At 36.7% G+C, this 12,955-nt stretch overlaps 1 protein-coding gene and 1 pseudogene across 3 annotated transcripts; both read left to right on the forward strand.

Annotated features, from left to right (window-relative positions):
- Window positions 1-1,402: 1,402 nt before the first annotated feature.
- On the forward strand, window positions 1,403-8,498 carry LOC107724516 (hyaluronidase-2-like). 3 transcript variants are annotated; one of them, XM_016533488.1, is made up of 4 exons: window positions 1,403-1,672; window positions 2,998-3,974; window positions 6,405-6,494; window positions 7,348-8,498. In XM_016533488.1, the coding sequence occupies exons 2-4, from the start codon at window positions 3,033-3,035 to the stop codon at window positions 7,735-7,737; spliced, it is 1,422 nt and encodes a 473-aa protein (XP_016388974.1). In that variant the 5' UTR covers window positions 1,403-1,672; window positions 2,998-3,032; the 3' UTR covers window positions 7,738-8,498. The 3 variants fall into 3 exon arrangements, with proteins under 3 accessions (XP_016388974.1, XP_016388975.1, XP_016388976.1); XM_016533489.1 differs by having other exon boundaries at window positions 3,009-3,974; XM_016533490.1 differs by having other exon boundaries at window positions 3,012-3,974.
- A 2,283-nt stretch (window positions 8,499-10,781) lies between these two features.
- Window positions 10,782-12,955, forward strand: part of LOC107724525 (hyaluronidase-1-like) — a 7,338-nt pseudogene continuing 5,164 nt past the window's right edge.

Below are 12,955 nucleotides of genomic sequence, written 5' to 3' on the forward strand. Positions count from 1 at the left end.
TATATATATATATAGGTATATGATAAAGCTCTTCCTGTTCGCTTGTTGAATGATCTTAAGGAAAGGCATTTTTCAAAAATCATCTATCTGATAAAGCTGCCGGTTGACCTTTGACCTGAGGGTGTGCTATGGGAGTGTCTTATAGGAGTAGAGATGGAGTGATAATACAGGGGAACCGCTGTCTCTGATCTCTCCTAGCGCTCGAGGATGTGAGCTTGCCATTTTTGGGAGGCGGGAGTGATGGGTGTGTGTGTGTCCAGTTCCTCTCATATTGTTAAAGCTTCCTGGTGCTGCCTAGTTGGAAGAAACGGTGATGTAAAACCCCAAGAACGGGGAGAAAAGGAAAAGGCCCGAGGAAGGAAGTGGCCCTCTCTCTTTCATGAACACACACATGCACTGACAGAGGCGACACACGAGTCAGCAGAATATGCAGGAACGGCGGGCGGAACAGGATCTCTGCAGGTTATTGTCAGAAAGGAACCACTTGAAAGCCGCCCAATGCTACTCTGATTTCATATTCATCATGTGCATCCTCAAACGTCAGAAAAGTTTCAATGAATAAATAGTATGGCTATTATTGCTCACACAGTTTTATAGACAAAGCCTAATATGGCTAAATATTAAAATGAATTTAACCTTACATTCATATTACAGTTATGTGATGGAAGAAAAATTGAAATATAAAATTAATTCATTAAAAATAAATTTATTGAAACAAAACTAGCTTAAAGGGTAAATAGTTATATTATTATTTATTTTAAAACAAAGTTTATTAAAAAATGTATAAAAAATATTCACTTTAAAAAAATTTTTAGAATAATTATGTATGTCCAAAGCATTACCTTATTTATTTATATATTTATCTATTTGGTGTTAACAGTGAGCTTGTTCTTTTGGACTTTTGTACCTTTTTTGTTTTTATTACCCCCTCACTTTAAAAATAAATAAATAAATAAAAAACGTTATTTCTTTTACCGTTTTTTTTTTTTTTCTTTTTACATAATTGTATAGTGTTTAATATTTAGGTTTGAAGGAAAAAAGTGCATGTATAATGTTAACGTTTATTTTATAAACGTGATTTTTTTGTTTTTCTTTCTTTTTTACTGTTTTATTACTTAATAGCTAAATATTTGTATAATATTTAATATTTAGATTTCAACGAATGTACATGTTAATGTTGATTCAATGAAAACGTTCCTTATAAAATATTTATTTCGCAGTTGTTTATCTTATTTGTAGTTTTGTTATTATGTACATGATTAAAGTTTTAAAGTTTAAAGTTTAATATGAATGAAAATGTGCATGTATAATAGTTTTTGGACCCGCAATGATCACGTTATAGCCCTATCATTTGCATAAAGGAAAACACGCCCCCAGTGAGCTGGTAATGAAACCACGCCCCCTGCACAGAATCAATGAAACGAATGAAAGCGGCGCTTTGAAGTTGTTGCTCTGCCGCAAAGATAAAAGCGTCTCAGATGAAGAATGTGAGAAGATTGACAGATCAGACCTCACGCGACATCAGTCCGCCTGATCTCAAGTCTTTATGAACGGAGCAACACTCGCGGAAGTCTCTCTGTAGGAGGCAACAGGCGACGTGGTAACAGCAATGATTTACATCGCAACCACAGGATCGAGTTATTTATCTGGGAATTAATTTTTAATGTCAAAGGTGAGTTGTTTCTATGAAAAAGTTGTTTTGTTGCTCTATGAATGATTTGAACAGGCTGATGTTGGTTTTTAATTGTATTAAACACTCACAAAAAGTTTAATGGCACTACGCTGGTAGCCCATGGTACCGTGAATTTCAGGACCATGGTATTTAAAGTATTGTAGTTTTACAATTTATTGCTCAGATGTTGATCTTTAATAGCGCTGGAAATTGAATGGGGTTCTCAGTCATGTTTTATTTAAACATCATCAAACAGTTCAATAGGAGAAACAGACATAAATGTGTCAAATGTCAACAAAGAGTAAGAATATTAAGCTATAAGATAATGTGGAGAGCGGAAGAATTGAAGAAATGATATCTCATATAATATCTTATATCTCATCTGATGAGCAGGAGATTTAAGCTAAATTTCATTTAATCCTATTACTGTATGAGATGCAATTGATATCAAGGAAGTTTGGTCATTTTTGCTTTTACTGTCCCATGGGTCAGTGAGATCAGTGTCTGATAGAAAGACACATGATTGTGTATAAGTTTTGCTTTTATGTAAACAATGTTACATAAGAAGAGCATTTAACATTTCTTTAAAAACAGATTATTAGAGCTTCCTGCAAATGTTTGTGCATAATAAAATAATATTATTTATTATTACAATTAATTATTTTTCCATATATTAAATATTTTTTTAATTTTATAATATTTTATATATTGTAAAAATTCAATAAGTGGGGAATAACTGTAACACTGGGATATTTGTTATATAATTTTATAATATTAACCAACTTCATTTCAAATAAAAACTCACTTCCAAGTCATAATATCTTTGATTCATTTATCTGGGAATGATTGTCATTTTTAATGTCAAAGGTGAGATATTTCATGAAAAATTTATTTTTTTCTTCATGATTGTTGCTCTGTGGATAATGTGAACAGGATGATGTTGTGTTTTAAACACTTTTACACTCCCGAAACGTTCCATGGCACATTGGTGCCACAATAACACTTGAATTTTTTATTATTATTATTATATAATTTTAGAATATTAACCAACTTTGTTTCGAATAAGAACTTGCCTCCAAGTAATAATATCATTGATTTATTTTTCTGGGAATTATTATTTTTAATGTCAAAGTTGAGTTATTTCCTCCAAGTCATGTGTTGTTGATTTAAAACCGACTGTCGTATTACATTTGCTTCAGTAATTATGTTTCCTCCATGAAAGATTTGTGCCTTCTTGTTTCCTTTCTGAATGAACACTGATACCAGACAAATATCAGATAACAAAATTATGCTCCTAATGGATTGTAATACACTATGTTTTTTTGTTTTATTTCAGCAGAAGTGAAGGCCCGTATTGTGAATGACTGAAGTCATGGCTTACTGGATCCAGCTTCATTGGAGATTCTGGTTATTGGTTCCACTGGCTCTGGATCATCTTGCTCTTGCTGAAGATCTGAAGCCCACCAGATGGCCTCTTTACCCTCAGAAGCCTGTGGTTCTGGTCTGGAACGCCCCAACAGAAGACTGCAGGCCTCGGCACAACGTCCACCTCCAGCTCGATCGGTTTCAGATCGTGGCCTCTCCGAATGAAGGCTTCACCAAGCAGAACCTCACCATGTTTTACAAAGACCGCCTGGGCCTGTATCCACACTTTCAGGATGGAGTGGCTGTCAACGGTGGACTACCGCAGATCGCCAGCCTCACGCACCACCAAGAGAAGATGCCGGAGGGGATCGCGAAGTACATTCGCGACCCTTCTGCACAAGGCCTGGCCGTGATCGACTGGGAGGAATGGCGTCCGATTTGGATACGGAATTGGGACGCCAAAATAATTTACAAGAGCCAGTCACAGCTCTTAGTGGCCCAGAAAAACCCAGGCCGGACTCAAACCCAGATAAACAAAGTAGCCCAGCAGGAGTTTGAGATGTCCAGCCGTATATTCATGCTGGAGACGTTACGGCTGGCCAAAAGCTTGCGTCCAAACCAGCTTTGGGGCTTCTACCTCTTTCCTGACTGCTATAACCACGACTATCGTCGCAGTCTGGAGAACTACACGGGACGCTGCCCGGATGTGGAGGTGGCCAGGAACGACCAGCTGAAGTGGCTGTGGACTGAAAGCACGGCTCTGTTTCCATCCATATACATGAAGTCTGTGTTGCGTTCGACATCCTCCGCTCGCCAGTTCGTCCGAAACCGGGTGAAGGAGGGAATGAGATTGGCATCGGTGGGAGAGGGATTGGCACGTCCTGTTTTTGTCTACAGCCGCCCTACGTATGACGATGAGCTGGAACTGCTGACAGAGGTGGGTTTGTAGAAATGCGCTTGATATGCAGTAACAAAAAACACAATTTCAACTTATTGGCATTTAGCTAAGCTCCGCCCCTCTTAGTTACTATTGGTAACTCAGACAAGCTTTACAGAACTTCATATAGGAATGAACTGAAGATTCTGCAAAATTCTGCAGAACCACCAAAAGTGGTAAACATTTATTGCATGTTATTCTTATGTTGGCTAGAATTAAGTGCAGCATTGCAAAGCATATTTATTAGGCAGTTTTCTTTAATTTACTTTTTAATAAACTTCTACGATGAAAACACATGTCCGATTATCTGAGAATTTAAGATACATTTTTCCATTTCCTCGTCATTTAATTCCATTACTGATTTTTGTGAAGAGCGTGATCGTAGAATCACTAATTTCTAATTACTCTTAATATTATACTAATAATCCGAGTCAGTGTGAAAATGAAAGAACATTAAGTTAGTCATCTTAATTTTTGATTTCTGACTTTGCAGATTAAATTATCATTGCAGATTAAAGTTAAGATGACATCTTGTCAAATTTGACCATTGTTTGAGACACTTTTGTGATGGAGAAATCTTCATTTAATCCCAATACTTAATGAATGAACTGAAGATTTGTTCATTTATTTATTTATTACTATATGTGTAGGATGGAATTGAATGTTTTAGTATTTGTAGCTTTTAAAATTAAATTAAATTACTCTTTTAAGTAGCTTTATGTATGGCCTTTAATCTGAATCAATATGCAAATGAACTAACATTAAATGAGTAATTTTACATTTATAAATACATTTATTTAGCTAAATGTATTACTTTTACAATAATTACTATCCACGTAAAAATATTTATATGTAATACTACCTACCTATAATATTTACATTTAGTATTTACATTTATTTAAATGTAGGGGGTTTTATTGATGTTCTAAAATGTTCAGAGTTTTGTAAAACCGTATGGGAACAACATTTTACCATAGTTTTAGATCATGTCTGTGTAAGTACATTTAAAGCTATCCAAAGATACAGATTCTCCATAGATTTATAGCAAAAGCTTGTCTGATAGTATTGTGGATGGCGACGGTTGCTAAGGTAGCAAAGCCTTGTAACATTTGTAAGGCAGGGCTTTTGTAAATCGCTCCATATGACCCACAGCTAAACTTTGACATGTAACCGAATGTGCGGAAATGAAGGTTGACCTTAAAGGACGAAATATTCCATTCAGCTGTCAGTGACTCTCCAGTCTGTTTGTTCAAAGGCCAGAGATGTTTTCTTAGTGTCTGCAAATAAGTCTTCTATTGTGTATATGAGAGAAGTTCACATGCATAACTGTGTTTTTGTCCCCATAAAGATCTTCAGGTTTTATGCAGCCAAAAAAATAAAATAAAATAATCTAAACATCTTTAAAACAAGATATATTCATAAAGATTTCAAGTTTATAGGACTCAAAGGTGAACTTTTATTTTTATTTTTATTTTTGGCATTTTTTGCCTTTATTATGATAGGACAGTGTAGAGGAGACAGGAAGTGAAAGATCGGGAAAGGTCCTTGAGCCGGGATTCGAACTCGGGACACCCGTAATGCAACAGTGTCGCATGTCCGCGCACTGCCCAATAGGCTATCTGTGCCATTTTTTTTGTAAAAATACTTTCTTTTATCCCAGTTCTAACTACATGATTCATCCAGAAATGTGAATCTGTGGTGTTTTCATAACATTGCTGTGTTTATTCAACCATCCCTGCAATTTTAGTGAAGATTAAAGCGAGTGTATGTGGTCTTTGTGTGGTTTATCACAAAACCTTTCCTTACATAACCATCATCTCGGTGGCCTGTCGCATGAAGCTAGCTGAACAAACTCAGAGTTTCAGAGTAGGTTTAGAGTTGACGAAATCAAACAAATCCAGCGGGGGAGTGGCTTCATTGCATCAGATATATGTCACTTTGCTCACAGCTGATTGGTCCAGTTTGGGTTTGCTATATCTAAACCAGAATAAAACCTGCTCAGGAGCAGGGTAGTAGCCTTGTAGTTTAAGTTACCATGGTGACGAAAACCAACCCACCTTCTTGAGCCCGAAAACTCAGAGTTTGCTCAAACTAAATGCAAACTTTCCTGGGTAAAAGCCAAAACCGGCTTTATGCAACAGGCCGCTGCGCTTTATCTTTGTTTATGTGTATGTGTGTGTGTGCAGGAGAACAGGAAGGGTGCTGGTCACACTTACAGTGCCACCACCCACCACACCAGACCAGCTGATTTCCTACTTTATTTCCACTGTTTAAGTTGCCGTTACAAAAATTTCCCTATTCAATATGTGTGACCTTAACACACGCTTTCAAAATGAGCTAAATGAACTAATATACTGTTTGTTTTCGTTGAAAATTTGTTAAAAAAAAATCAAGAACCAATCACTGATTCCTTTATTTGTGTCTGCGCAGATGGATTTGGTGTCCACCATTGGAGAAAGTGTGGCTCTGGGTGCAGCTGGTATCGTTTTCTGGGGTGAAGCTGCTTATGCCAGCAGCAACGTAAGCATTCACACTCTACATTATATCAGAAATAGTGCTTGTTAAGGGGTTTCTATTTGATGCTAGTTCTAATAATAATAATAATTATTGGTGCTTCTATTGATCATATTAACCATATAAAGCCTACTATATCATTATATTTGATGCACAAATTTCTAAGGCCTTTAGTTTAAATGATCAGCCTGATCAAAACTGTTATACACAATCTAGTACATGGCGCCTGATTGATAGTTTATACTTTTTGTAGCAATTGTTTAGTTTAATTGTACAAACGTCCACCTTCAGCTCATGCTTCATGTGTCTGTTTGCTGTGAAATCTTTACGGATTTTTATAAAGTAAATGTAATAATGATTTATGTTGTTGTTAGTAATATTTCAAGATGAACATTTACTGGACTGAAGCGACTTAGATTTACTTGATTATCCGCACATATTTGCACTGCAGTATGTTTTAAAACCACAGAGCTTTGATCAAAAAACTATGCATTTAAATACCATCGTACTAAGACATTTTTGGGAGATATTAAGTGACAGCTTATATTTATGTGCAAACTGCTATACTTTAATAACATTCTCACTGATTTACTTAACAAGCTATCAAAACTTAATCTTACTTTTTGACCTTATAAATAACAACGTCTGAAATTTTTTTTTGTTCCATTTATAACAAAACAAAAAAGTATTTTTTGACTATTATTTCATGTCAGGCATTTAAAAATCACCTTAGCAACATACTAAAGTGCCTACAACACTCTAGCAACTGCCTGCTATCCACTTAAAATTATTTCAATAAATGTAAAACACTAGTTTTACTTGATATAATTTCCTACTCTTTATCTGGTTCATCATTCAGGCCATTTGTTCCAGTTTGAACCAGTACTTGCAGGGTCCTCTGGGCCGTTACCTCCTCAACGTCTCCACAGCAGCCGAGCAGTGCAGTGGCTTCCTGTGCAGTTCCCACGGCCGCTGTCTGCGCAGACATCCGGACACAGACACGTATCTGCATCTTGACGCACAGACGCACACGATAGTAGGCCAGGGGAGTGAACTGCGCGTGAAGGGAGACATGAGCGTGGAAGAGCAGCGGCGGATGAGCGAAGACTTTCAGTGCCAGTGTTTTAGCGGGTATCAGGGCGAGAGGTGTGATCTCGAGGACCCTCTTCAGCAGCGAGGAGACGGACATGCATTGAAAGCATTATGGATTTACCTTCTCACTCCATTGCTGCTGCATTTACTGACCTGAGCACACGCCATAGACACTTGAACTCGTTTTCTTGCTTATGAAATGTTTGGCTGGTCAGTGCGCTCCAAATGCTGTTGTGAAAAGGTCCTTCGCTTTCATGAAGTCATGTGGGTGAGCTTGAAATCGAAATTTACATGTATAAACAGGAAACTCAGAGTTCCTTGGAGTTTAAATAAGCACTTTTGTTTGTTGTCACACGTTACTCACACAACATTTGAGCCAGATGTAGGATATTGTGCAACAAGAAAATCTAATGAAGATTTATGACTAACTGAGGAGTGGATTCATTCAAAAGAAGTCACTGTTAAAACAGTTAAGTGGCTGTCTTGGTTTGAGTGTAGATTTGAGATGTGACTATAAAGATGTTGGTTATCTAACACTACAGTGTAGGCTGCAAACGTCATATGTAGTTAAGCAAATACACATGTATGATTTGAATAGGATCGGAGTATTAAAGGAACAGTTTAGCCTAAAATGAAAATTGTCATTATTTACTCAATATTACATCCTTTATATTTAAGTCTTTTCCTGAATGACTTCAGAACACTTGGAATATAGTACATGAGCTGTGTGAACCACTTTTAATAGTTGTTAAAGGAATAGTTCACAAAAAAAAAAGAAAATTTGCTGAAAATGTGCTTACTGTCAGGCCATCCAAGATGTAGATGAATTTGTTTCCTTATCAGAGCAGGTTTGGACAAATGTAGCATTACATCACTTGCTCACCAAAGGATGCTTTGCAGTCAATGGGTGCCGTCAGAATGAGAGTCCAAACAGCTGATAAAAACATCACAATAATCCACAAGTAATCCACACCACTCCGGTCCATAAGTTAACGTCTTGTGAAGCCAAAAGCTGCATGTTTGTAAGAAACAAATCAATCACTAAGCTGTTTTAACTTTGAACCGTGCTTCTTTTGATCTACGCATATTTCTCTCCTGATTCAGGACTCGTATTTTACCCAGAAGCAACAGTTTGAAGTTCCAACGAATCCATCAAGATGTTTTTATCACAAACTAACTTGGTTAAAGGTTGTTGATTATTTACATTACTTGTAAATGATTGTTTTTGAGAACTCCCATTCTGACGGCACCCATCCATCGATGAATAAGTGATGTAATGATAATTTTCTTAAATCTGTTCTGGTGAAGAAACAAACTCATCTACATCTTGGATGGCTTGAGGGCGAGTACGTTTAAAGCAAATTTTCATTTTTGGGTGAACTATTCCTTTAAAATGAGACTACTAGTGCTGGAAATGTGGATGCATGTCATGCAATGTCGCTTATGCTGGCTGACCTGAGTTTGAATCTGGCTTGTGTGTCATTTCCTGATCACAACCCCCGTTTCCCATCCTGTCCTGTTCTATAAAGACAAAACCCCCTAAATAAATAACTAAAGAAGATACTACTAAAGAACTGACGGTTATTTATATCCTGTTATTTAAAAAGTATTTAGCAACTTTGGACTGTATCCTCTTTATTACTGTTTCATGGACTAATTTAACTGTTGCCAAATCAGCTTATATTTTTATGCACATTTTTTGCTTCGTTCAGCGTCTCTGCCAATGTTGTAACAGTGATTATTATGTTATGAGATTTATGAGACAGCGCTTATATTCATATGTGAAAAAGGCACTGGACTGTGAGAGAAGGATTTGCATTATATCTTTAAACTGCCATCACAATTGTGACATTATTTTGAATGAGATTTTCTGAAGTTGTGATGCATAGAGAAACCATTTTATATTTGATTGAAATGATTTCTGCATTTGATAAAAAAAATCGACTGGTAATATTGTGCATTCATTTTATTCATTCATTTTTGTTCTTTTCTTTTCACGTTTGTTGTCTCAAATAGATTTTGTCCAGTAACCATTCAGTGTTTCTCAGTTACTGTAAGTTTTTCTGAGGAAAAAAGAACTAACTAAATGGAGGAAACTTATGAGACTACAAACCTTGGATCTGCTCAGCACAAGGACCAGCCCAAATTACAGGGTTTACAAACCAAGAAAGTTATTTTTGTTGCTTTTAGCTCTCTGAGCTTTTACTCAAAATAGAATCGGAAGCAATATGAAATATGGTGTTTGTTGATCTTTAATCACTCTAGAAATTACTTCAGATGCTTTGCATGCAGCTGCAGAGTTTTATGGTGTTACCTACAAATGTAACTTTCCGTTCCTCGTTTGTTAATTTGAGCTCTTTGCATGTATAAAGGATGTTTTCTGACTATCAAGATAAGAGATCTGAAAATTGCTTCCTTGTTTTTGAGAATTAAAGTCATCATTTTGAAATGTTGTTGTTGTTACCCACATAAATGACAAGCCATCTACATGGAAAGCAAATTTCCTTTAAAACAATGACATTTAGAGTAGTTTTTCAATAAAAAGGTACAATAGGTTGTACTATTGTACAGTAATAATTTGTTTTAGGCCTATACCATGGCACTAAATGATTACCATATTGGTGTGGCATGGCATTTACAATGCTATTTCAAATATATAACAAAACATATGTGCAAAAATATGATATCGCTGTGGTCTAGTAAGTAGTAATTTTAAATAAGTGCTTTAAAGGGAGCATTTTGTTGAGTCATCATATAAAATACATTCAAATTGTATAAGACTTATATGTCCTACCTGAAATAGGCATATGTAAGAAATATGTGATGAATGACCTAGAAAGCACATTTTTATAAAAATAAACAAAAAAAAGTATCTAGATATCACTTTTTTTTTAGTTTCGTACTTTTTTTTTTGTGTATAAAGTGGGCCAGTCTGATACACTACTAAAAGTACCACTGTATTAACATGTTTTTGCCTTGATACAGTGCCTTTGAACACGTACTGTGGTCTCTTGCGTTGTACAGATCGACGTTTTTGTTAAATTAATCAATTAATTAATTAATTTATTTATTTATTTGTACCGTTGTACAACGTAGGACGTTCACGTGTCCTGTGTGAACGTCTCGACGCTCCTCTTTAGACCCCGCCCCCTCTTTCCTATTGGTTAGACAGGAGACGTTCTGCTTTTAACAAGAGAGGGTCACGAGTAAAGCTAAAACCATTTGTTATTTCGTGAGTGTTTCGTAAAGATTTACTGGATCAGTAAGTACGATTTATGTTCAGATGATATGAACGCGTGTATTTAATCACATAAACATGCGTGAGTTGTGTCTACATTCTCGTTGTCTGTCGGTTTTGTTGCGTAAAGTCACAGTTCCTCTTTTTAACACATCCGAAATATAAACAACAAAATGCATTTCACGATAATTCTTCTAATACTCCTAAACATCTAAACTTATGTTGTCAGATCTTGACAATGTAATGCCTGTATTTAAATTCACGTTTTGTGTAAAAATTACCTTGGTAGCCAACACTAAGATAAAAGTACCATGGTAATACCATGTTTTTTGGCTGTGGTTCACTTCCCTTACAAAAAAGTACTGATAGTAATACTATGGTACTTTTAAATCATGGTACTACAATTCATGTAAAAAGATGGAAGTAAAAGTGTATTTTTCGATACTTATGTTCTTATTTGGATATTTGTACTAACTTTCCCATATAACAGTATCAACACAGATGTAATATTCATATATCATGACATTAATATGATACTCTCAGATACTTCAAAGGATATTATGAAAATACCATCATGATTGTGTCCAAAACACCACGGTATTACCATGGTAACATGCCCAAAATGTTAAATAATAATGTTAATAATTTTCACCACTTTGTAAGTATCTCTACCTGCCTCTGTTTCACAGTGAAATGAAAAATCATGTACATTATAAAAAGTCACGTTCAGGGGAAAGGTCTGCACACCACACACACACTTAATGTAGTGCTTCCTGAAGTGGATGATTATTATGGATAATGAGTTGTTCAGGATAAAGTATACCTTTGTTCAAAAAAATTACCTCTCATCATTGAAATTACCTTTTGAAATTAGACTGTAGCTCGGCTTCATTTCCATTTAAATTGCCTCTGCTCATGTGACATCAGATGTGGAGCTGGATGCTAAACGCTCTGCGTTCCCATTGTTGCAGGTCCAACGTGTCACCTTTTCCAGGGATGGATGGGCTTGGACATGGGTCGTGTCCTCTGGTGGTGTTCGCCATCTGTTTTGCGTCTGTTCTGGGCCGTCCATCCTCCCTTCTCACCCATCTCCCGTTTTTTTCCATGTGGAACACGCCAACAGAGCAGTGCACGTCTCGATATTAGGGATGTAACGATTCACTCAACTCACGATTCGATTTGATTCACGATTTTGATTTCACGATTCGATTCACGATTTTTATTTATACAAAATGAGATTTAAGACAAATTATAAATTAAATGTGTCCTTTTATTATTGCTTGGACAAAATGCTGCACATTTCTTTGTCAAAATTTTCAACTGGCTCGCGGTTAATCGTTACATCCCTACTCGATATGGGATCGAGCTGGATTTGAGCGTCTTTGACATCGTGCACAACTGTGACCAGGCCTTCATGGGAGACAACTTCACTATCTTTTACTCGGACAAGTTGGGAGAGTATCCTTACTATGGTATTGGCGGTGAACCAGTGTATGGAGGCGTTCCTCAAAACGCCAGCCTGGACCGGCACCTCTGGAAGGCCGACAACGACCTGAGGACTGACATCCCAGATTTGGGATTTCATGGGCTTGCTGTCATCGACTGGGAAAAGTGGAGGCCGCTGTGGGAACGTAACTGGGACGCTAAGGAAATCTACTGGAATGGCTCCAGGGCTTTAGTGAAAGCCAAACATCCTACTCGGAAGCCGGATCAGATAGAAAAGGAAGCGGTGAGGGAATTCGAGGATGCTTCACGGGCCTTCATGGAGGAGACATTAAAGGGGTCATCAGATGCCCATTTTCCACAAGCTGATATGATTCTTTAGGGTCTTAATGAAAAGTCTATAACATACTTTGGTTAAAATTTCTCAATGGTAGTGTAAAAAACAAATTTTTTACCCTGTCAAAATCAGCTCCGTTTTCAGCACGCCATTCTAATCCGTGTTGCTTTAAATGCTAATGAGCTCTGCTGACCCCGCCCCTCTCTTCCGTTAGGAAAGGCGATTTGCAAAGATTCATAAAAAAACCCTTATACTCACTTCTTCTTCTGAAGCTGGATCATGAATGATTCGCGCGAACTTAAACGCATTTAGGCAGATCGGGGATCAGCGCATTCCTTTCAAAAACGAAAGTAACGT

The sequence above is a fragment of the Sinocyclocheilus rhinocerous genome, unplaced genomic scaffold (assembly GCF_001515625.1).
Source record: "Sinocyclocheilus rhinocerous isolate Xijiao unplaced genomic scaffold, SAMN03320098_v1.1 scaffold1206, whole genome shotgun sequence".
NCBI classification, from domain to species: Eukaryota; Metazoa; Chordata; class Actinopteri; order Cypriniformes; family Cyprinidae; genus Sinocyclocheilus; species Sinocyclocheilus rhinocerous.

Excerpts from the sequence above, each read along its gene's own strand:
- LOC107724516 (XM_016533488.1), top strand. The coding sequence starts at position 3,033 with ATGACTGAAGTCATGGCTTACTGGATCCAGCTTCATTGGAGATTCTGG. Across the intron at positions 3,975-6,404 it reads AGCTGGAACTGCTGACAGAG|ATGGATTTGGTGTCCACCAT; the intron begins GTGGGTTTGTAG and ends GTGTCTGCGCAG. Across the intron at positions 6,495-7,347 it reads CTGCTTATGCCAGCAGCAAC|GCCATTTGTTCCAGTTTGAA; the intron begins GTAAGCATTCAC and ends TTCATCATTCAG.